The sequence below is a fragment of the Pygocentrus nattereri genome, chromosome 9 (assembly GCF_015220715.1).
Source record: "Pygocentrus nattereri isolate fPygNat1 chromosome 9, fPygNat1.pri, whole genome shotgun sequence".
NCBI lineage: Eukaryota > Metazoa > Chordata > Actinopteri > Characiformes > Serrasalmidae > Pygocentrus > Pygocentrus nattereri.
The window spans coordinates 12,766,881-12,788,727 of NC_051219.1; the positions used below are offsets into that span (position 1 = coordinate 12,766,881).

The window sequence follows — 21,847 nt, forward strand, 5'->3', positions numbered from 1 at the left end:
GAGCGGTGGTGAGTAATGTTTGTTTACGACATGTTTAGAGGGCGGCGGTGAGTAATGTTTGTTTACGACACGTTTAGAGGGCGGCGGTGAGTAATGTTTGTTTACGACACCTTTAGAGGGCGGCGGTGAGTAATGTTTGTTTACGACACGTTTAGAGGGCGGTGGTGAGTAATGTTTGTTTACGACACGTTTAGAGGGCGGTGGTGAGTAATGTTTGTTTACGACACCTTTAGAGGGCGACGGTGAGTAATGTTTGTTTACGACATGTTTAGAGGGCGGCGGTGAGTAATGTTTGTTTACGACATGTTTAGAGGGCGGCGGTGAGTAATGTTTGTTTACGACGTTTAGAGGACGGCGGTGAGTAATGTTTGTTTACGACATGTTTAGAGGGCGGCGGTGAGTAATGTTTGTTTACGACATGTTTAGAGGGCGGCGGTGAGTAATGTTTGTTTACGACATGTTTAGAGGGCGGCGGTGAGTAATGTTTGTTTACGACATGTTTAGAGGGCGGCGGTGAGTAATGTTTGTTTACGACGTTTAGAGGGCGGCGGTGAGTAATGTTTGTTTACGACATGTTTAGAGGGCGACGGTGAGTAATGTTTGTTTACGACATGTTTAGAGGGCGGCGGTGAGTAATGTTTGTTTACGACATGTTTAGAGGGCGGCGGTGAGTAATGTTTGTTTACGACATGTTTAGAGGGCGGCGGTGAGTAATGTTTGTTTACGACATGTTTAGAGGGCGGCGGTGAGTAATGTTTGTTTACGACATGTTTAGAGGGCGGCGGTGAGTAATGTTTGTTTACGACGTTTAGAGGGCGGCGGTGAGTAATGTTTGTTTACGACACCTTTAGAGGGCGGTGGTGAGTAATGTTTGTTTACGACACCTTTAGAGGGCGGTGGTGAGTAATGTTTGTTTACGACACCTTTAGAGGGCGGCGGTGAGTAATGTTTATTTACGACATGTTTAGAGGGCGGCGGTGAGTAATGTTTGTTTACGACACTTTTAGAGGGCGGCGGTGAGTAATGTTTGTTTACGACACCTTTAGAGGGCGACGGTGAGTAATGTTTGTTTACGACACCTTTAGAGGGCGACGGTGAGTAATGTTTGTTTACGACACCTTTAGAGGGCGACGGTGAGTAATGTTTGTTTACGACACCTTTAGAGGGCGGCGGTGAGTAATGTTTGTTTACGACACCTTTAGAGGGCGGCGGTGAGTAATGTTTGTTTACGACACCTTTAGAGGGCGGCGGTGAGTAATGTTTGTTTACGACACCTTTAGAGGGCGGCGGTGAATAATGTTTGTTTACGACACCTTTAGAGGGCGACGGTGAGTAATGTTTGTTTACAACACCTTTAGAGGGCGGCGGTGAGTAATGTTTGTTTACGACACCTTTAGAGGGCGACGGTGAGTAATGTTTGTTTACGACACCTTTAGAGGGCGGCGGTGAGTAATGTTTGTTTACAACATGTTTAGAGGGCGGCGGTGAGTAATGTTTGTTTACGACACCTTTAGAGGGCGGTGGTGAGTAATGTTTGTTTACGACACTTTCAGAGGGCGGCGGTGAGTAATGTTTGTTTACGACACCATTAGAGGGCGGCGGTGAGTAATGTTTGTTTACGACACCTTTAGAGGGCGGCGGTGAGTAATGTTTGTTTACGACATGTTTAGAGGGCGGCGGTGAGTAATGTTTGTGTACGACACCTTTAGAGGGCGGCGGTAATGTTTGTTTACAACATGTTTAGAGGGCGGCGGTGAGTAATGTTTGTTTATTACACCTTTAGAAGGCGACGGTGAGTAATGTTTGTTTACGACATGTTTAGAGGGCGGCGGTGAGTAATGTTTGTTTATGACACCTTTAGAGGGCGGCGGTGAGTAATGTTTGTTTATTACACCTTTAGAGGGCGGCGGTGAATTTTCATGATTCTGACAGGCCTACTACTATATATATATATATATTTTAAAAAGTACAGAATTTTTAAAGCATTTACAGTGTATCTTTTCTTCATTGGCAATGTTCATGCTCAAGTGCGACAGTCCTGAGTGAGGCAAAAGGAGTGCAAACTGAATTGACAAAGACACACTTATTTGTACAACAGGCTTAAAGAACATGAATGGATTACTGAGGTGGTCTTAGCAGCACAGTGTAAGAGAGAAAACTTAGCACGATTCAAACATTCTCTATACTGCAAAGGCAGAATGTGACGTATACATGTGTATCAAGACAGAATGTGTTTGTGTGTCTATGTAAACTTCTTGATGAAACGCAGTTTCAAGTACGCAATACTCAGGAATATGATTATCATGCAGGCCAGGGCAACTTGGTTCTGCCACATGCCCCATGTAGAGTAGTCAATGCCCTGCTCAGTCAGGAAATCCTCACCTGTTGAACAACTGCAAACAATATAAATACTAAGGTCAGCTTTTTAAAGTCAAAGAGTCCATACGTGCTAACTCGCTTTAATCCCGCTCCCACATTACACAAAATCATATATTAGTTTCATGGTAGTTACTGAATTGTTCTAAAAGAAAGTCTGTTGAAAAATCTAATTTACATAATTGTCTAGTTAATCTGCTGCTTTACTTTTGAATTGAAGCTACGAGGCTAATAGAATTCTACAAAACTAGAAGTCAACAGTCACCCAAATCTTTTTTGTAAATACATACGCAAAACGTCTTTTCACCCACCCAAACCACACTCTTCTTAAAGGTCACACAGATTTGTTGATGTGGTTTGGAACACAGTATGGCCTAGTGTGAACTATAAAAATGAACAAAACTTCACTGTGTAGCCGCATGATGTACACGCGGATGTACCTACCAGAATGCACAGTGCTGACAATAAAGTTTGGTGGAGGAGGGATAATGATCTAGGGCTGTTTTTCAGGATTTGATTTTCCCCTTAGTTCTAGTGAGGGATAAGACACTAAGCAAACAAAAACATTTTAGACAATTACATGGTTCCAACTTTGTGGCTACAGTTTGGGGAAGGCCCTTTTCCTGCTCAAGCCTGACTGTGTCCCTGTGCCTAAAGCGAGGTCCATAAAGACAAGATTTGATGAGTTTGGTGTGGAGGAAATTTTTGCTAGAAAAATGAAGGCTGTTACAGTGGAGGAGGGGAGGCCAACTAATAAATGCTAATGGATTTGGAACAAGCTTACATACGTAGGTGTGATGATCAGGTGTCCACATACTTTTGGCCATATAGTGCATACACACAGTTGTATGTAAGAGTTTAAACATCCCCAGTCAAATGACATATTTGGATGATTTTCTAAATGAAAATAAGTCAACACATCCTCAACAAGGAACAAATTTAAATATGGCATTCTCTGCATATTTAAGTGCACAATTTCTATTTGAGTTTAACAAATTAAAAAAAAAAAAAAAAAAAAAACATATTGTAAAATAAAATAAAATAGAATATAAAAACATTATTTTTCCCAATATGTTACTTTTGACAAATAAACTGTAATATTAGTAATAATTGCACATTAAAATGTGTAGAGGATGTGTTAATACATTTTCACTTAGAAAAACTTGTAATTTGACCAGCGTTGCCTAAATGTTTTGTATACAACTGTATCTATACACACCCACACCCACACCCACACCCGCACCCGCACCCACACCCACACGCACACATTATTATTATTATTATTACATGCTGGAAGTAACATACATAAACATCTAAAAACAAACACAATACTTACATACTAATTTGTCCAGCTGTAGTGTTAAAATTGGTTTGATTGTTCGTAACAGTGTTACAGAACCTCTGCCCAACAAACTCGTTCACCTGGAGAGCCTGAATACATCATTATCAAAATCATTAGCTCATCATCATCATCATCGTCATCATCATCCTAAACATATTTATTATGTGCATAAATAAGCACAGATCAAGTCCCCAGCAACCAATAAAAATACAATGAATGACTGACCAAAGCAAACTAACATAGTAGGTAACAAAGAGCAAAACAAGTCTTATAGATCATCAGAAGAGCTGACTGCTAACTTACCGTCAAGCCATAACGAGGGATGCTCAGATACTTTAACCAGTTCAGCCAGTCAGCAATGCTGGGCAAATTTACTAGCAAGCCAGAGAAAATCTACACACAGACAAACACAGACAGACATGCATATAAACAAACACAAAGTAATAATTGATCTCGGTTTATTTGTGTGCAGATAACAATTTACTTTAACTTTGCTATAAAACATTGACATAACCCTGCCATTAACTGGTCATGGCAGATTTCATATGCTGTAATGAGATGTCAGATTATACACAGTAATATAACAGTGTCAGGTCACTCTTACCCATAATTGTAATGACATTTGACATAATGATGGATGTCATGGTGGCTAACTAGAGTACATTATACATGACATAAGATGTTATGACATCAAACAAACAGCAATAGTAACATGGAACTGTTCTTTTACTGAAGAAAATATGTCACAACAATTTAAGACACCATATGACATCTGCTATTACATGTTTATGGCATGGTTGCATCAATGTCAAATACAGGGTTACAAAATTCTTTAAAAATACCTCAAAACTTGTTTTACTTTAATGACAATGAGAAAAAAGACTTAAGGCTTGAAAGGTTTTGTAAGGGCATTGATTCATAACGGTGGTACAAATGTTAGTTATGCGACTGGCTTTATCATTTTTGAATATCTTAAATATTGAATTGACCACATTTTATATTGAATTGTCATTGCGGCACTAATGTGTGTAATGTTCTGTTTAGAGAGTGGAACAGCAACAAATAATGAGGATGAGACAAAAAGAGATAAAGTGTGTGTGTGTGTGTTCTCACCATCATGAACACAAAGCTGATGGTCATGAAGATGTTGGCGATGGCCACCACATTCTGGTCAGCAGAGATGGCCATTGTCATGGATGTTGCCGTGTAGGCAGTCATGGCAACAGAAAGCATGAAGAAGAAAAATGCTCCTGCATTTGCTTTGTACCCTGGAATGGGGAAAAAGTTGTGGGCATGTATAAGAACCCAGTTTAAACAAGTAAATTGCAAACATCAATCTCATAAAATGGTTTGCAATTTATTAACCTACAACATTCATGTTTCAGAGAAAGAGCAAACATACTTATGTTTATATATACTTATGACAATAACTACAGATGGGCTTTTAACTTTTCTATCTGAGTATGCACATTTTTAACAAACACTAAATTAGTCTCAATTAAAGATCTCAATGAACAAATACTTTCTCATTCTTAAAAAAAAAAGAAGTTAAAATTAATGTTTCAAATACATCCAATGCACTTTTTAATGTACAATTAATTTCACAATTAACATTTTATATTTCAATATATTTTTTCCAATATGTATCAGCAAATGAGTGGAAATTATGTACTGAAATTTGCAGAAAATGCCTTGAGGATGTGTTAACTTACTTTCACAAAACATGAACTGGAGATTTTTCCAACTTTTGCATATGACTGTATCTTTGAATAATCACACCCATCCCTAACACTAACGTGTGTGTATGTGAATGGGTTAGTATCTACTTTGTGGGTGTGTGTGTTACCTATCATCCAGTAGGCCACACAGCTGAAGATGATCGCAGGGAAGGTGCGCAGTGTGAGAATGTCAGAGAGAATCTTGCTCAGGAAATACACAGACACTCTGTAGTAGCCACTAACATATTCGTGCCTGTAGAGAGATACAGCACTTTTATCATATTGTTACAACACCAATTTATTCAGATGTGCTTTAACCACATTAGTAACTTTTTCATAAGTGTGTATTTCCTCTCTACTCACAGGAAGAGTTTGCGTTCCGTGATGAAAAGTTCAGCCGAGGACAGAGAGCTGAAACACTGATTAGTAATGATGAAGAACAGAGAACCCATCCTGAAATTAGAGGCTGTGGTTTACATATGTTTATGTATACAAGAGATGCATTCCAAAATGTGTAAAGAAGCTGGAAAAAAGTAATAGTTGATGTATAACAGGCCATTTTTATTTCTCTAATAAAGGGGCTTTAATCATAATGAGTTTTGGAATGACAGCCCTTTCTTTCTATCATTCCTTCTTTCTTAGTGTCTTTCTTTCTTGCTTTGTTTCGTGTCAATTCAAGTATGTAATATTGTATTTTACTTTAATCTTGCATTTTAAACAATTTAAGTTTCTTTGGGCTGCTGAAAAGTGCTGATAACTTATTATTATTATTATTATTACAAATGGCACAAATGCACCTGCTGTGTTTTTCTCACCTGTTTTGAATCCCTTCCGAGGTGTTTGGCACATTGAAAAAGATAGCACCAACAATAAGAGCGAGGAAAAGTGTGACTCCTATCTGGGAAGAGAATTCATACATGAATCATTACATCCAAATTGCAAAAGTTCACCACATTCTAACACCACAACACAACACCATATCAGAACACACTGCCATCATCAGTGCTGTAGATACATATTTCATTGAAATTGAATTCGATTTTCCTTTTTCTTACAGTATAAATCCCACAGCGTCCATCTACTTCTCATACATAATCATTGCTGTCTCTCAGAATAGGAAGCACAAACATCCATACATACATACATAATCAGCCTCAATGATTTAATGATACACTCAACAGCCACTTTATTAGGTACACTAGTTGCTAGTAAAAGGCTGGACCCCCTTTTGCCTTCAGAACTGTCTTAATTCTTCATGGCAGACTTTCAACAAGGTGTTGGAAACATTCCTGAGAGATTTTGGTTGGTTATTTGAGTTCCTGTTGCCTTTCTATTATCTGGAACCAGTCTGCCCGTTCTCTGACCTCTCACATCAAGGCATTTTCGTCCATACAACTGGCCGCTCACTGGATATTTCCTCTTTTTCAGACCGTTCTCTGTAAACCCTAGAGATGGTTGTGTGTGAAAATCCCAGTAGATCAGCAGTTTCTGAAATACTCAGACCAGCCCGTCTGGCACCAACAACCACGCCACGTTCAAAGTCCCTTAAATCCCCTTTCTTCCCTGTTCTGATGCTCGGTCTGCACTTCAGCCAGTTGTCTTGACCACCTCTACACGCCTAAATGCATTGAGCTGCGGCCGTGTGATTGGCTGATTAGCTATTTGTGTTAACAAGCAACTGAACAGGTGTACCTAATAAAGTAGCCGGTGAGTGTATATTACCTACCAATCTATCCAGATGTGCAAGAGAAGGTTTATATAAAAAACATTTTGAATAATCTAATGGAGTGCATACATGGAATATTTGGGATGCTGAAAAACCTTGTGTGTCCAAAACAATAACTTTACAGGGGAAGGAAGAAACATCATTATTTTGTTATAGAAGTTAATGTAACAACAATTTTTCCAAGTAATTTTGCACCATTTCTATTGGTCCGGTCATCATTTAATTTTGACACAAAGTAAAGGCGTAGATTCCAAATTACACAACAAAGCAAAAATTGCCAAAAATGGAGAAAATATTTTTTTTTGTGACAGTGATAATGTATAATTTGTTATAGCACACATAATGCTGTTATGCTCTGTCAGTCGATCTATCTATCTTATGACCTCTAGTGGGCACTGTTGATTAATAGCATCTCTGAAATGCATTTTTTGTGACTCAGTACTTTCTCATAGATGGTGCATCTTCACAATAACAATTTAATGACCACAAATCAGATTACACTGGGTAAAAAAAGTTCAATGGCTTGAATTCTGTCAGTGAACATTTATGAAAATATATTTTTGTAGAACTCAGAAATTCTCTAGTCAAAGGGAATTTATTCAATAAATAAATTTCAGGCTCTAAATTTGTATAATTTATTGTCATGTACGGTTAGCTGAAAACCTTAGGGAAAGCAATCGGAACTATTTTCACTGTGTTGCTTTAGTTTTTGAAAGTTTGTGAAAAATTTATAAAAACAGCTTTGGTATTATCTTTATCAGCTAATATCTTGACACTTTAGCTACAAATTGGGAGTCTTATCTCCAATGAAAAAAGTCTAATTCCAGTTCATATCCTTATAAAAATTAAAGGAAGTGTTTAAATGTGTTTTGAAGGGCAGCTGACTTATTCACGGTATTTTTGAAATGGAACACCAAATGCAGTAGATAGAGATTTGAGAAACACTGGCAAATAACTTTTTGACATGGAATATTTAAGGGTGAGAAGGGTGAGAAGTTCGGTCATCCGGGAGGGACTCGGAGTAGAGCCGCTGCTTCTTTACGTCGAGAGGAGCCAGTTGAGGTGGTTCAGGCATCTGTTTAGGATGCCTCCTGGATGCCTCCCTCGTGAGTCCACCAGGGAGGAGACCCCGAGGAAGACCCAGGACACGCTGGCGCGACTATATCGCCCAGCTGGCCTGGGAGCGCCTCGGAATCCCCCCCGGAGAGCTAGTGGAAGTGGCTGGGGAAAGGGAGGTCTGGGCCTCATTGCTTAGGATGCTGCCCCCGCGACCCGAACCCCGGAGAAGCGGAAGATGATGGATGGATGGAATATTTAACTGTATCAGTGTATTACGTATATATCTCTGCCTCACATTAGGTCTGTAACTCACCTGAGCGAAGGAGGTCTGTGGGTTAAGCATTAGGTTACGGAAGGTTCTTTTCAGCACCCATTTGAACTGGTGATTGAAGGAAGTCTTGTAGGTGATGGTGCGAGTTTTGGGCTTCTCACTGTAGTTCCTGCCCTGCATGATCTTCTCCAGCTCTTCTTTGGTCTCTCTGTAGTACGACCATGTTTTATACTCTTCCACCAGTCTCTGCTCAATGTTCTGGCGAGATGATGTGCACTGCTCTACATTTAGCTCTATAGGATGTACACGAAAAACAAAAATGATCGTACCTAAGATGTGTGCATGTATGTTTAACTATATGTATGTGAATCTCTGACTTTTCAATGGTTCAATTTGATCACGATTCTTTAGGAAATTAGTAAAAGCAACAAGAAATCTCAAATACACTGAATACATGTGACTGGAGGAACTATTAACACAGAAGGGGATTACATACAATAAAAACAATAAAAAGTTTTTTTTAGATTTTGTCATTTGAAAATAGCCAAAACATTTGTGAAACTTACATGAATATACAGTAATATGGATATTATTGTAATTTCAGTTGCATTTGTACACCCCTCATGACTATGCGTGCATGTGTGTGTGTGTGAGTGAGAGAGAGAGAGAGAGAGACCTTCTTTCTCTTCAAGTCTGTTTTGAATGACTGTAGAAAAGTCTCCATTGATGACATCTAGGAAGAAGTCAGCAGGGTTGTTGTGAGGTTCACAGATGAATCCTGCAAAACAGAGTTATAATCAGATGATTTAGCAATGCTTTAAATATATGCAAATGATGTGTGCTTCTTATCTGTAAAGTTAAAAGTTAAAAGATGAAAAAGGTGATGTTAAACTCCTGATATGATTCTGATTGTGACTCTACACTGTTTGTAAGTTGGTAACGATTCATTATTTACAAGTTGATCACAAACACTACTTTTCTTTCCTGACTGTGGCCAAATGAACTTGACATTATTGACAACCACTTTTTTTAAACGCATCCTGTTTCTGCTGACTATAGGAAAACAAGGGTTTTCAATATTCATTACTAAAATGTCTAGATATAAATTTGAAAAGAATAGCAGCTGGTGTATAATGTAAAAACATTTTAAATTCACTAATAAAGGTGATTTAATCATAATACAGCATTGACGGTTCTTACATGTACTCAGTGCTTTCATAGATCATGACAATTCATATACAGAATACACACTAATGAACTGTTTTAGACCATTTTTCATGAAACAATTTCAGGAGCTCCTTAAAATGAGAGATTTTGAAGTACTTGAACTCACCTATTTCACTGAAGTACTCCAGTGCGCTCTGCGCAGGTCCGTGGTAGACCTGTCTACCACCAGCCAGAAGAGTCAGGCTGTCGAACAGTCGATATATAGAGTAACGTGGCTGGTGGATGGACAGGATGATGGTCCGACCGTGAATCGACATCCTGCAGCAGAAGGCATTTTATTGATTAGCTATGAATGCACCGCATGCACTGGGGGAAGAGTGAACTTGTGCTTTTATTCTCACACATGCACTTGTTTGTTTATACCATTTTTAGTGTAAATTTAGGAATCACTGCTTTCATTACTATAGTGCAAGTTTGTTGCAGATGTATGTACATACCTCTTCAGCAGTGACAGTACAGAATTAGCTGTGCTGGCGTCCAGTCCTGTTGTGGGTTCATCCAGAAAGAGAACAGAAGGATCGATGATGAGTTCCATTCCGATATTGGTCCTCTTCCTCTCACCTCCTGAAATCCCTCGTATTAGTTGCGTGCCCACCTACACACAAACAGAGCCCCAGGGAATCAAAAACCTACCCTATAACCAAGGGTGTCCAAATACTTTGGAAAGAGGACCACATTGGACCATATTAAAATACAAGTGCCAGTCACTTGTCGACAAAATATTATACAGTGACCTCTGAAAGTATTGGAATGTCAAAGCTAGTTCTTTTGTTTTTGTTATACACTGAAGACAAAAGATGCAAAGGAGACAAAAGATCAGAATTTCAGCTTTTATAATATCTGATATTTATGTACTTACAAACCACACAATGTTTACGTGAGCAAAAGTATAGGAACAGATAGTGGTAAAGTAAATTAAAGTAAAAAAACACTATTTGGTTGTATATTCCTTGCTTGAAACAGCTGCATCAAGCACAAACAAAAACACTGTTCTTGCCATGCCAATGCTTTCAGAGGAGCCTGTGCATAAATAATTCAAAACACTTTACCTCTACATATTGCCTTTAACAAAACGTCTTACAGCATAATATCTGATTTACATTTACTTATTTCAGAAATCTACTTCTTATATCAGAGCAAACACTCCATTGTTAGCATCTAAGCATGTGTCCCTTGCCCATGAGCTGGCCATTTTAGCCCAAAAGTAATTCCCCTTTTTGTGTTTTCCTTTTAGCTGACTGACACTGGAAGACAGAGAGTGACCTACCCGTGAGTCAGCTACTTTAGTCAGTCCCAGCTCTTCAATCAGTTGCTGCACTTTTTTCTCTTTCTCCTTCTGACTGACTGACATTGGAAGCCTCAACGCTGCAGAGAAACGCAAGTTCTCCCTCACTGTTAGCGTTCCCATGACAACGTCATCCTGCATGATGCAGAGAACAGCACATAAAAAATACATACAGATGATTTAAAAAGGTGTAACACACAGAAATCACAGAAATATAGAAAAAAGATAAAAGATCATTCTAAAACAAACAATCTCTGACTCCACCTCAAGCCTTAACATAAATAAGCCTTTACATATGTAGTTTAATAACAAATATAGTTACATAAGATTTGTGGTTTAATATGTATGAGGATGAATGACCGGCACTGCTTTAGCGTGTTCATGTTCCTGCCACATTAATATTAATCCAGACTAATAATTCCATTAGTCATAGTGGTTATGACCTTACATAGTTTAGTACGAGGAACGCTTGTTTAGGCTAAATGAAACCTGTAGTTGCAGGAGACACTTCCCTTTAACACATTTTATGACTGACGATGAGGAGACACTTCCCCTTTCCAATATTTTAAAGCGCTGGAAAATCAGCAATCAGCATTCTTTTACATAGAATGTGTAAGACATGACTGTGCTTTCTTAATCCTTCACAGAATGGCTGTGTGCGCAAGTAAATGTGAAAAAGGAGGCAAGATGCTGAATAGATGTGACACAATCAGTAGGCACACAGGACAGTGGGGGTGTGTCTATATGTGTAAATGTATCGCAATTTAAATAGACGTCTGAACTTTTGAGCGTGTATATTTGTATATATGAATGTGTAACATATTCAAAATAAATTTAAAATACATGGTACACGGGAAAATGTGACAAGACACATGGAAAAACTCTCCTGTAGTAATTTGTACTTAATTCACACTGTTCCTCAGTGTTACTGGTTAGCAGTTTTCCTAATGTAATTCTTAATATCACTTTATTTTAAGAGTTCACTGAAGATGCTTTTGTAGATGCTTATCTTGTTTAAATTTTGACTAAATATATATTAAAAGCAACAAAAAAGCAGAATATGTATTAAAAGCAATGGAGTCAGATTCTATTAAATCTGAGGCCCATTTTTATGTCTAACCGTAACCTTAATCTCAACCCACAATATAAACCTAATTCTAACCCTGCTGATAAGGTGCACATCAACTAAATCATCTGTAGATAATCTGACACCATTTTTTTCAACACCTGCTTCAATTCTGCTGCTGCCACAATCCCATGAACCCACTCTACCTGGACCCTGTTATACTATAACTAGTATATTCAGTGAAAATGTGACAGAACTTAAATCCTACTCTCTCAAATAATTAAACATCATTTTGTTGCTGTCCAAAGACAAATATGTATCTCCAAAATAGTATGTTTAAACGAGAAACCTCTTAACTTGTAATGTGAGTTAATGTAAGGAATAAAGAATAATAAAATGTTATCATGTGTTTTAAATGCACTCCTAAGTATGCTTTCAGCTAACCTAATAGCAACATCTACAACTGTTATATTCCATTTCTTTTAATACTCCTGCTGCAGAGATCAGCCACAGTTTACTTAAAATAACAGTCTGAGTTAATGCTAACAAAATGCTTGTGCCATTTGTTTCAGCTAAATCTGAAATGCAGTTACCTGCATTCAGAAACTGACCGAAGTGACAATCTAGAAATGTGAGGGTCTTCAAGCATTAAACAACCACCAATTAGCCAAGTATTAGCGTTTTAGAGACAGCACAAATATATTAATAAAACAAGCAAAATATGAAACAAGTCTTATCACCATGCTACTATAATAAGTGATGATTACTTCTGATTTCTGTTTAGAATCATGATAGCCCTGATCCAGAGAGGCATCTACAGCCGTGTGGTTTTAGGGGTGTGTGTGTGTGTGTGTGTGTGTGTGTGTGTGTGTGTATACCTGTACTACATATCCAGACAGGCATTTGAAGTCGGGGGGTTGTGGTGCTCCATCTATCAGCACTTCTCCAGACAATCCTTTGGGGTCTTTTCTTGCCGCCAGAATGTCCAGAAACCTTCATTCAATTACAAGCTCTATACCATGACAAAGCTATAATATCACCATATCGGCATGACAAAACTATTGTATACACATACTGCAATCACAATAAAACCAACTACTATGTCTAAACAATGCATAACCACACATGAAACATCTCAATACTAATAAACACTGAAAAATACAGTACTTACAAACATTACTAAGACAGGTACACAAACACTTACGATGATTTTCCACTCCCAGTTGCTCCTAATATGGCATTCATTCCAGGCCTCATAATCCCACTAGATGAAGAAATGGGGAAAACAATATTCAGAATTGTTCTTAAGCATCACTGTCAGATTTATTCAATCATTCTCCTACACTGCAGACCAATTATGTGTTCGTAAACAAAGCACAGAACTCCTAAGCAAGACCAGCAATTCAGCACTTCTGTTTTAGAAGACTTTAATGGTATATATATATATATATATATATATATATATATATATATATATGCATGCATATGTTATACCTATAAATCTAAAAAGGTCTAGATACAGTTATGATTGAGTCACAATTTCTGCTGATAAAGAAACATTGTAATATAAACATAAAATGTAATATGTAATATGTAAAGAGAAACTTGACATCTATTTGCTTGGTGTTACAAATGCTGTAAAATGAATAAAACATAGATATTTTAGCCCAGTAGCCCAGCATTGTTGAAATGTCCCGCTCTTCCAGAGTTGTGAACACATCATCAAATATCGGGTTTGAAACATATACTGAATTATCTGCTGATACTGATATGACTGACATTATTAGGCATCCCTAACTTTAACCACTGTTAAACTCTGATGAAGTTTCTTTAGGATATTTCACAAAACATTTCGTAAAATGGTGTTGGTCAACTTGTGTTCATTGTTGGGATCATAAACTCAGAAGTGTACAAAAGCACTTTGACTGCAAACCTTCAGACGTCTTCAAACAAACAGCTCAAATGAAACAGCAATCAGTAACTTTTTAAAAGTCACAGAACTTTGACATTTTGTTTCCTGGCACATTTTTAAGTATGACACAAGGGTCCAAATACCTTTGGGGCCACTGTATGTATTTCAGTTACACTGTCAATGACTACATCCTGACAAAGCTTTATCATGGTTTCTGTCATAGCTTTTGCACAAGGTAATTTATTTCAAGATAAAACTGTCCCATAGTCCCCCCAACAGTCCACTCTCTTCACCAAAGTCATGGTTACACAAACTTGCTTACTTGCACATTATTGCCAGGTCATGATACTGCTTAATGATTTCTCATGAAGAGCAGAGAACTTCCCAAAACACCTCCATCCACACACAAATTGTCAAAACTGCCTGACTGAGTCAGGTGAAACAAACATATTTCAGCAGAGCAATACACCATGAACATGTTAGTGTCAGACTGATCCCAGTTGAACTCTCACACACATCTGTTTCTCTCACACGCACAAGTTAATCATTTATGTCCTTTTGGTCGATAAACTTGCAGAGGATCCCTCTGTGTCCCAAACAAAGTCCCAATGTCTTTCATGATCTCCTTCCCTTTAATTATTTTTACTAAAAGTCATTCGAAAAAGAGATATAGTTACTATAACTGTCAGAAAAGGGAGGGATGCAGAGGGGCTGTAGCAAAAATTGAAGTATTCAGTGTAATGTAACTGCTATAAAACAAATACGTCCTATTTTATGCACTGTTTAACTGTTTATGTTAGTGTTGCATTTTCATTACAGCGAGTGGAATCGCTTCCCTTGCCAGCTGTTGGCTATTACTAAAACCTTCAGCAGTCTAAAAAAATAATGTCCTACGTTTTGAATACATTAGTTTTTAATCATTACATATCTGAGCCTCTGTGTGTTTGTTTACTAAATCTACATGTGTTTCTCAACTATTAACTATTCTTAACTATTGCTGTAACACAACTCATTAAGGTACCATATATAAAAAATCTGATTGGTCGTCACTCAGCTTATTTGTATAAAGTTCATCTGAAATAAGAGAAAGCCGACTGTGTGCCAGCAGTTTGATGTGCATGCAATACATATATATATATATATATATATATATATATATATATATATATATATATATATATATATATATATACATATACATATACATATACATATATATATATATATATATATATATATATATATATATATATATATATACACACATACACACACACACACACATATATATATGAAAATGATGAGCTAATCTTCTTGCTGATAAAAGTGGTTAAACGAGACTGATTAGTTGATTGATTTGTGAAGCAATCTAAGATCATATCTTGGTGAACGTGGTCAATGGCTCAAAACTATCTAAAGCTAAATACAGAATAAAGAAATTTTGCTTTTCTAATATTAGCATTTGCGTTGTAAACCTTGTGCCATTTTTGTTTTGTTTGCCATCTCTTATCTAACGCTGAGAGGTGAAGAGTCAAGGCCATGACACATTTTTATTGGCTCAAACTGTCTAAATCACATATCCTGACGTGCGCTTTGGAAATGTTTTTTAAACTTTTACTCTCACCAAGTTATTACGCCAAACCCTTTTTATATTGATGTTTTACAGCTCCCACTGTCTCTTTCATACACAGATCACATGAGAACTTCAGCTTCCATTGTTCTAGCCTCTCTTTCATCTCAGACAGCGACGGATGTGTATGTGTGTGTATGGAACAGCAGGAATGGTGTGCAAGTACAGGTGTGCGTGCTTGTGTCCGTTCCTTCTGCTTGTTTGAATGAACAAAGTGTGTATAGAACTGAATACATGTGTGTGTCTCTACACTGGAATAAACGTCCATGTGGAAAACGTCCCAGTATGTGCGTGTTTTTTCCTTTGCGTTTAATTGTGTAATGGTGTTTGATTTGGTTTATGTAACCCCCCCCCACCTTTCTCTCTTTCTCTCTCTCTGTACTTCTGTTGGGGGCTGCTCTCCTTCTAATCATTGTAGACCTGCACACTTCCTTCCCTTCATTCACTCACATCCTTTTCCACAGGGCCTCCCTCATTAAAAGCCACTGACTGCAGAGCAGACCAAAAACTTTCTTTTTTTGCCTATGCACACGTCCACATTTTCACACACCTGGGCTAGGCCTACTAGGGCTGGACAGTATTGTTATGTACTACTGGCCTTTTGCAGCTCTGATACCACTGTAGGCTGCAAAACGCAAATATCCAATCCTAGGCCTGCGCAGACGACAAAGTCGTCTTATCCAGGTAACCATGTAGAAAATAACTGCAACTGATGGTTGAACTATGCCAAAACGTGTGCTGACATTTCTATTTTTATTAATTCAATTATAATAATAGCAACACTTGATCGCCTGAAATTTTGAGGCGGTCACAGAATCAGATGCTGGAGCAAGCTTAATCTTTGCGAAATAAAAGGACAAAACAAAAAGGACAGTTTAGTAGAAGTTGTGGTTCGAGAGTGCTGTCGCCTTAAATTTGACCACAAAAATGAAATTAATCCAGTAAAAAAGGAATCAGATTTAGAAAACGTATCACCTGAAGCTGCTTAGCTTGATCTAATGTCTTCTTCTCTGAAGGCATGTCGCCTGAGGCAGTTTGAAGTGCCTCATTTCGCCTGATGTACAAGAGCTGAGACACATTTTTCTCATGGATTTTTCCTGAGACCTGAAGCACTTTAGTCTGATGTCTGAAGTCAACAGATGCCCTAACATGTACACAATATCATACAGATGGATTTCTATACAGCCAGGGTATCTTCCTGCAGCACCACTGAACCAGCGCAGCTCAACAGCTGCGTTTCTACAACAAGCTCATCTGTTAGGTATAATAAATGTATTAATGTAGGATATCAATTCACCCAATGTGTTCGATTTTGTTCAAGCGTACATGTGTGGAAATACTAGTGTCTTGCTATGCTTTGCACGAAGTAAATCAATAAATGAACAAACAATGAGTAAATGAGTTTTTTCCCCATCACTGAGAGCTGTTACCATGGTAACTTGGTTAACCGAAACCAGGCAAAGGCCAAACCATTCCCTTGGCCTCCATAATTTTAAAACACATTCAGATTTTATAATCTCATTTGCTGAACCTTATCGGAAGCTGTGAATGAAATACTTGCTATAGATACATGACTGCCACCACACAGAAGTTTAGTATTAATAAACTAAAGTGCTATTTATGCATTTATTGCTTGGTGAGGCCACAAACCGCCTACTTTTACAGGAATTACCGCAAACTGTTTTTGTGTAACCTATAGGGACAGAAGACATTTAAAATGAGCCTCCATCAAAAACACGCCCACAGGAAATAAAGTGGCACGCAGCAGCAAATATGCAGGGACACCTTGCTTAAAATAATCTAAATGATAACGATCAACTGTTGAATAATTTGTAAGATGCTGTGAACCTCACGTTTTTCAGTGCAATGACTACCTTTCTCCAAAAGACTCATCATGACGAGCAGTGTGAGTAACTGTTTCCCATTGGAAAGATTAAAACTGATGAGATGGACATGCAGGTAGCCAATCAGAATGTGACTGATATTAGATGGATTGTACCATGTAAGTCTGAGACCAGGGCTGAATCACAAATGGCTCCTTCCTCCCTATATAGTGCACAGCACAGGTCAGAAAACTGTTGCTTCTACACCCAAATAGCACACTAAATGTCAGATAGGGGGTCAAGTACCATTTAGCTGAACATATACGACTTTCTACTATATATAATGCACTGCGTGGGAGTACAGTTTGTTATTTCATGACCTGCACAACACAGGAAGCAGGGAGCTATCTGAGATTCAGCCTGTTAACTATGTTGTTTGATGAAAGAACTGTTTATTATGACTATTATTCATAATAAATGTAATGATATATTGAATATTGGTGTATCTAAATATATTGTATTTTTGTTGCCAATTTATAAGACCATTAATTTTCTTATTGCAATAAAAACTAAACTCCTTAGTCATGATTACACACATTGCTGACTCATGTTGAGGCCGATTGCTCACATTAATGCTTACTGCTAAGTCATTATACTGTGGGCTGAGAGACAAGTCACAGTTTCACATCTGTGTTTCTGTGTAGAGAAACACTGCAAAAACAGAAGTTGATTATTCTGATGATGCTACTCATTTAAAAATACAAATGAAATATAACACAAGCCATTTCGTAATTGCAGTATGTGATAACAGAACTGCAGTAATAGATATCTGTCCATTTCATACAGGCCTACCTTATACAATGACCATAACATCAATTACTCTCAGATGCAGTCTTTTACATACACAGTGCCAAACCCTTGTTTTGACACAGATAAAGTTTGGTCTGCATTATTTTGATTAAAATAATTTGTTTTCTCATGTAAATGTGATCATGATTCATCAGAATGCCTACAGAAAGGTTTGGTCAGGATTTTCAGAGAAAACACAAAACAAATCCTGCAGTTAGTTAAAAGGCTTATGTAAGTATCACCAAGGCCAATATTGAGATAACAATTAATAAATGATCTATGACTAGATCTTGCTTCCAACACCCTCCTCTCGGCTGTCACATAAAACAAGGGAAAACTGGCATCAGCACAGCACAAACTTGACTTCCACCAACACCGTGAAAGGTTCATGTTAAGTTGTGACATGGAAACGAAGCTGTGGTCTGCATTATGTGACGAATTGCCTCACGTAACAAACTTTAAGTTGACTGCCTTGGCTATCAATTACAGAGCCGTGCGTACTTGAAGATGCACCTAGTGTAAGGTTTCATGTGACATAAATCTATAAGCAGGTCCCCTTTCAGCCTCTTCCACCACTGTGATGACAAAGAGGCAATACAATCTGGACTTCTCTACTATATTATTACACTTGCCACAAGCCCAGAAACTAAGCACGTTATTCAGTTAATCATATTAAGACTTTTTATTGTTTGTTATCCACTAAAATGATTTAATTACTGCTACGAAATTATTATGTGAGTTATGTAGTGAAGTGTGGGTCTATAGTGGGCTCCTTCACTGAAAAAAAAAGTGCACTGAAATTACTGAGTACATTACTACCATGTGAATAAAACACACATCAACACAATGTTGTCTTTCAATTTGCTTACTTGTTGCAATAACTGATGTAATACATTTTTTTCACAAGAAAATTGTAGATGTTTGAGTCGAGCAAATTCAATGCATTAGTTATGTAGTGTAGCGTTTAAAGGCTTAATAAGCAATGCACACAATTTTAGACATACGGGGCTATTTAGTAACACTGTAGGACTAATCCGAGATGAACGGGACTCACTTGATGTCAATGAGGATGTCTTTGTGGGTGACCTTCCTTTTACACAGCCAGCCGCTCTTCATTTCCACGGCATAGTGGATCTTATGGAAGCTAACGGTGGCCCCATGGCGAGAGGATGAGGAGGAGAAAGAGGAGGCGCTCAGTTCAAGCTTTCCGTTCCCGGAACTCCCCACATTGGGGAGGTGAATGCTCTGTTCCGACATCCTGCAAATCCATGGAAAAACAAACGCTTGAAAACACGGCTAACTGCTCCAGAATTAAACATTCCTGCACAGCAGCAAATTTGTGTTCCCACAAGATTGTGGAATTGTGTTTCCAAGATTTTATGCGTGATCAATCCTCCTCAGCACCTCCACACTTCACCAAAATAACCTGCTCTTACCAAAACTGTGAAATTATACAGAAAATTTCCATTCAACATTCTACTCACTTTCAATGTGACAAAGAAGCAAATAAAAGCAAAGCAGCATGAGGCTCCTTATAGTTCCCTATAGAAGTGCAGTGGACCTTGGTACATCCAGCACGTATGAGCATAGAGCCTGAGGTATTGTTGGTGCTGTTGTTTTTTGGGAACACTTTAGACTTTTAAGGAAGCTTAAAAGTGAGGCCTGTGAGCAACAATGATTCAAACAAACCAAAAAAAGAAAAGAAAACATTTATCTCCCCAGAACATTGACTTATTTCTTATTTCTTGGCCTTCTGAGATATATTTCAGATATATTTCCTCAGTTCTAGGAATGTAAGTAACATCTGATGATGTCTTTTACCAAGGATTGTAAATGATCATGTATTTTTGTGAGGAAACCTATCACATTACTGTTTGCTGCCTTGCCGTTGCTCTAACCTCTCACTTTCGAGCTTTAGCGTTTCATTTTAGATCAAAAGATTTCAAAAAGAGGAAAAACAAGCCTAACCAAAAAGTTCCACTGCAGTTCGGGGTCTAAGGATCATTTTTGTTTTCCAAATTTTTTGCATAATTCAATCATTAAGATATGTAAGTAAACAAAGTCGTTCAGAGTGGTCTGATGAAGAACTACAGAGACTGAGCCATCACAGTTTTCTGTGGTGGTGATGGAAACCAGACATCTGAAGCGTTTACTGGCTCTCGTCTCCCTCATATAAAGGCACATGTAGGCATTATCACAAGAAATTTTGACACTTACAATCCTGTGTGGTTTGAAATATTTTAAAAAATATATTGTCCTAAAACTCCATTCATGCAGGGCGTTGTGAGGCAAACTGGTGCCCACAGAAAACCTTTTTTCCACTATTTGACCCTTATCAACATTACATATAAAACACATGTGGGTTCACTGGTGGCTCTGGATGGCAAGTAAAATGTCTATACTGGCGTTTTAGACATCTCGACCCCTGGTTCCTCTTAATAGCTCTGTAACGAAACCTGGAAAGCTTCTTTACAGTGAACCATTTTACAACAACTTTGTTTACATCTCAGCGTTTTACGCCGATATTGAGATAAAAATCTGTGGAATTTCCCTTTTAGCATTTCAAAGGTTTGTGGAACAGATTTTTTGTCACTCGTTGTGTTTTTTTCTTTTATTTTTAGCTCGTTTCATTTCTATTTTGGTCACTATTTCATCAGCGTAAAACACAGTTAGCCCCTAGCCCTGTTTTTCGTTCCTCGCCACCAACCGTCACCGGTCCGCTCTCCCATTTCAAACTCTATAGGTTAGCACTGCAGGCTAACACCCCCACAACCACTGCCTGAAAGCAGCTAGAGCTTATTTAGATTTAAAAAGCTTCACAGACGATCAAAAACAGCTGGGACGCAGTCCACTTAGCTTAAAAGAGGCTATACACCGTCTCTCTCTCTCTGTCTCCCTCTCTCTCAGGGCGAAAACCTGAATGACGATTATTGGTAACGTTACTCGCCGCTCGTGATATTAACATTTTTTAAACGAAACATTTTCGTTTTTTTTTTACAAGAAATAAACTGTTCTAGGTCAATTCCTGCAGAAGTACACTGATACTGCCCTTACACTTACGCTGCAGATGTGTGTGCTGCGGCTCCCTCGTCTCCTTCCCTCAGATGAACGCTGTGTGAAGTCTGCGAGAGATGCTCAGTCCTGTTTTCCCACCCGTTTTCTGGCAAGCAGCGAGTCTGAACTATCGGCCAATCACAGCGCAGCGGAGGCGGGGCTTTCCTGAATACGGGTGGGGAATGACATAAGTAACCCACCTCAGTTAGGCTGCTGCACTAGGCAAAAGTGCAGGCACGTGGCCCTCGTAGGACTAATGTGCGTGGCTGTTATACTATAACTCAACACTCACCGAGCTCTTTTACTCTTTTACATTTACTGCCCACTTTAGTGTCCAGAGACAGCATCTCATCTGTTGCTGGTACAGTTTGTGTTGGCTATCCTCTTGTCTGCCAGTGGTCACAGGAGGCTGTCGGCTGGATGTTTTTTGGTTGGTGGACTATTCTCAGTCCAGCAGTGACAGTGAGGTGTTTAAAAACTCCAGCAGCACTGCTGTGTCTGATCCACTT

The 21,847-nt window shown here is 38.3% G+C and overlaps 1 protein-coding gene across 2 annotated transcripts; it reads right to left on the minus strand.

Annotated features, from left to right (window-relative positions):
• Positions 1-1,785: 1,785 nt before the first annotated feature.
• abcg2a (ATP-binding cassette, sub-family G (WHITE), member 2a) lies at positions 1,786-21,476 on the minus strand. Of its 2 annotated transcripts, none has more exons than XM_017711484.2 (16): positions 21,345-21,476; positions 19,339-19,542; positions 13,275-13,334; positions 12,949-13,063; positions 10,987-11,139; positions 10,157-10,314; positions 9,826-9,977; positions 9,169-9,270; positions 8,535-8,785; positions 6,252-6,334; positions 5,800-5,889; positions 5,565-5,689; positions 4,832-4,986; positions 4,022-4,111; positions 3,713-3,807; positions 1,786-2,393 (listed from the first exon to the last, which is right to left on the minus strand). In XM_017711484.2, exons 2-16 carry the CDS (start codon positions 19,539-19,541, stop codon positions 2,243-2,245), a joined length of 1,983 nt encoding a protein of 660 aa, XP_017566973.1. In that variant the 5' UTR covers position 19,542; positions 21,345-21,476; the 3' UTR covers positions 1,786-2,242. The 2 variants fall into 2 exon arrangements, with proteins under 2 accessions (XP_017566973.1, XP_017566975.1); XM_017711486.2 differs by having other exon boundaries at positions 21,339-21,402.
• Positions 21,477-21,847: the final 371 nt, after the last annotated feature.

What these genes read in the sequence shown, in the direction of transcription:
- abcg2a (XM_017711484.2), bottom strand. Translation starts at nt 19,541, where the DNA reads ATGTCGGAACAGAGCATTCACCTCCCCAATGTGGGGAGTTCCGGGAAC. An exon ending in GTACTGTCACTGCTGAAGAG is followed by an intron (nt 9,978 to 10,156) that starts GTATGTACATAC and finishes CTTCTGCTGCAG; the next exon opens with GATGTCGATTCACGGTCGGA. An exon ending in TCAGCTTTGTGTTCATGATG is followed by an intron (nt 4,112 to 4,831) that starts GTGAGAACACAC and finishes GTCTGTGTGTAG; the next exon opens with ATTTTCTCTGGCTTGCTAGT.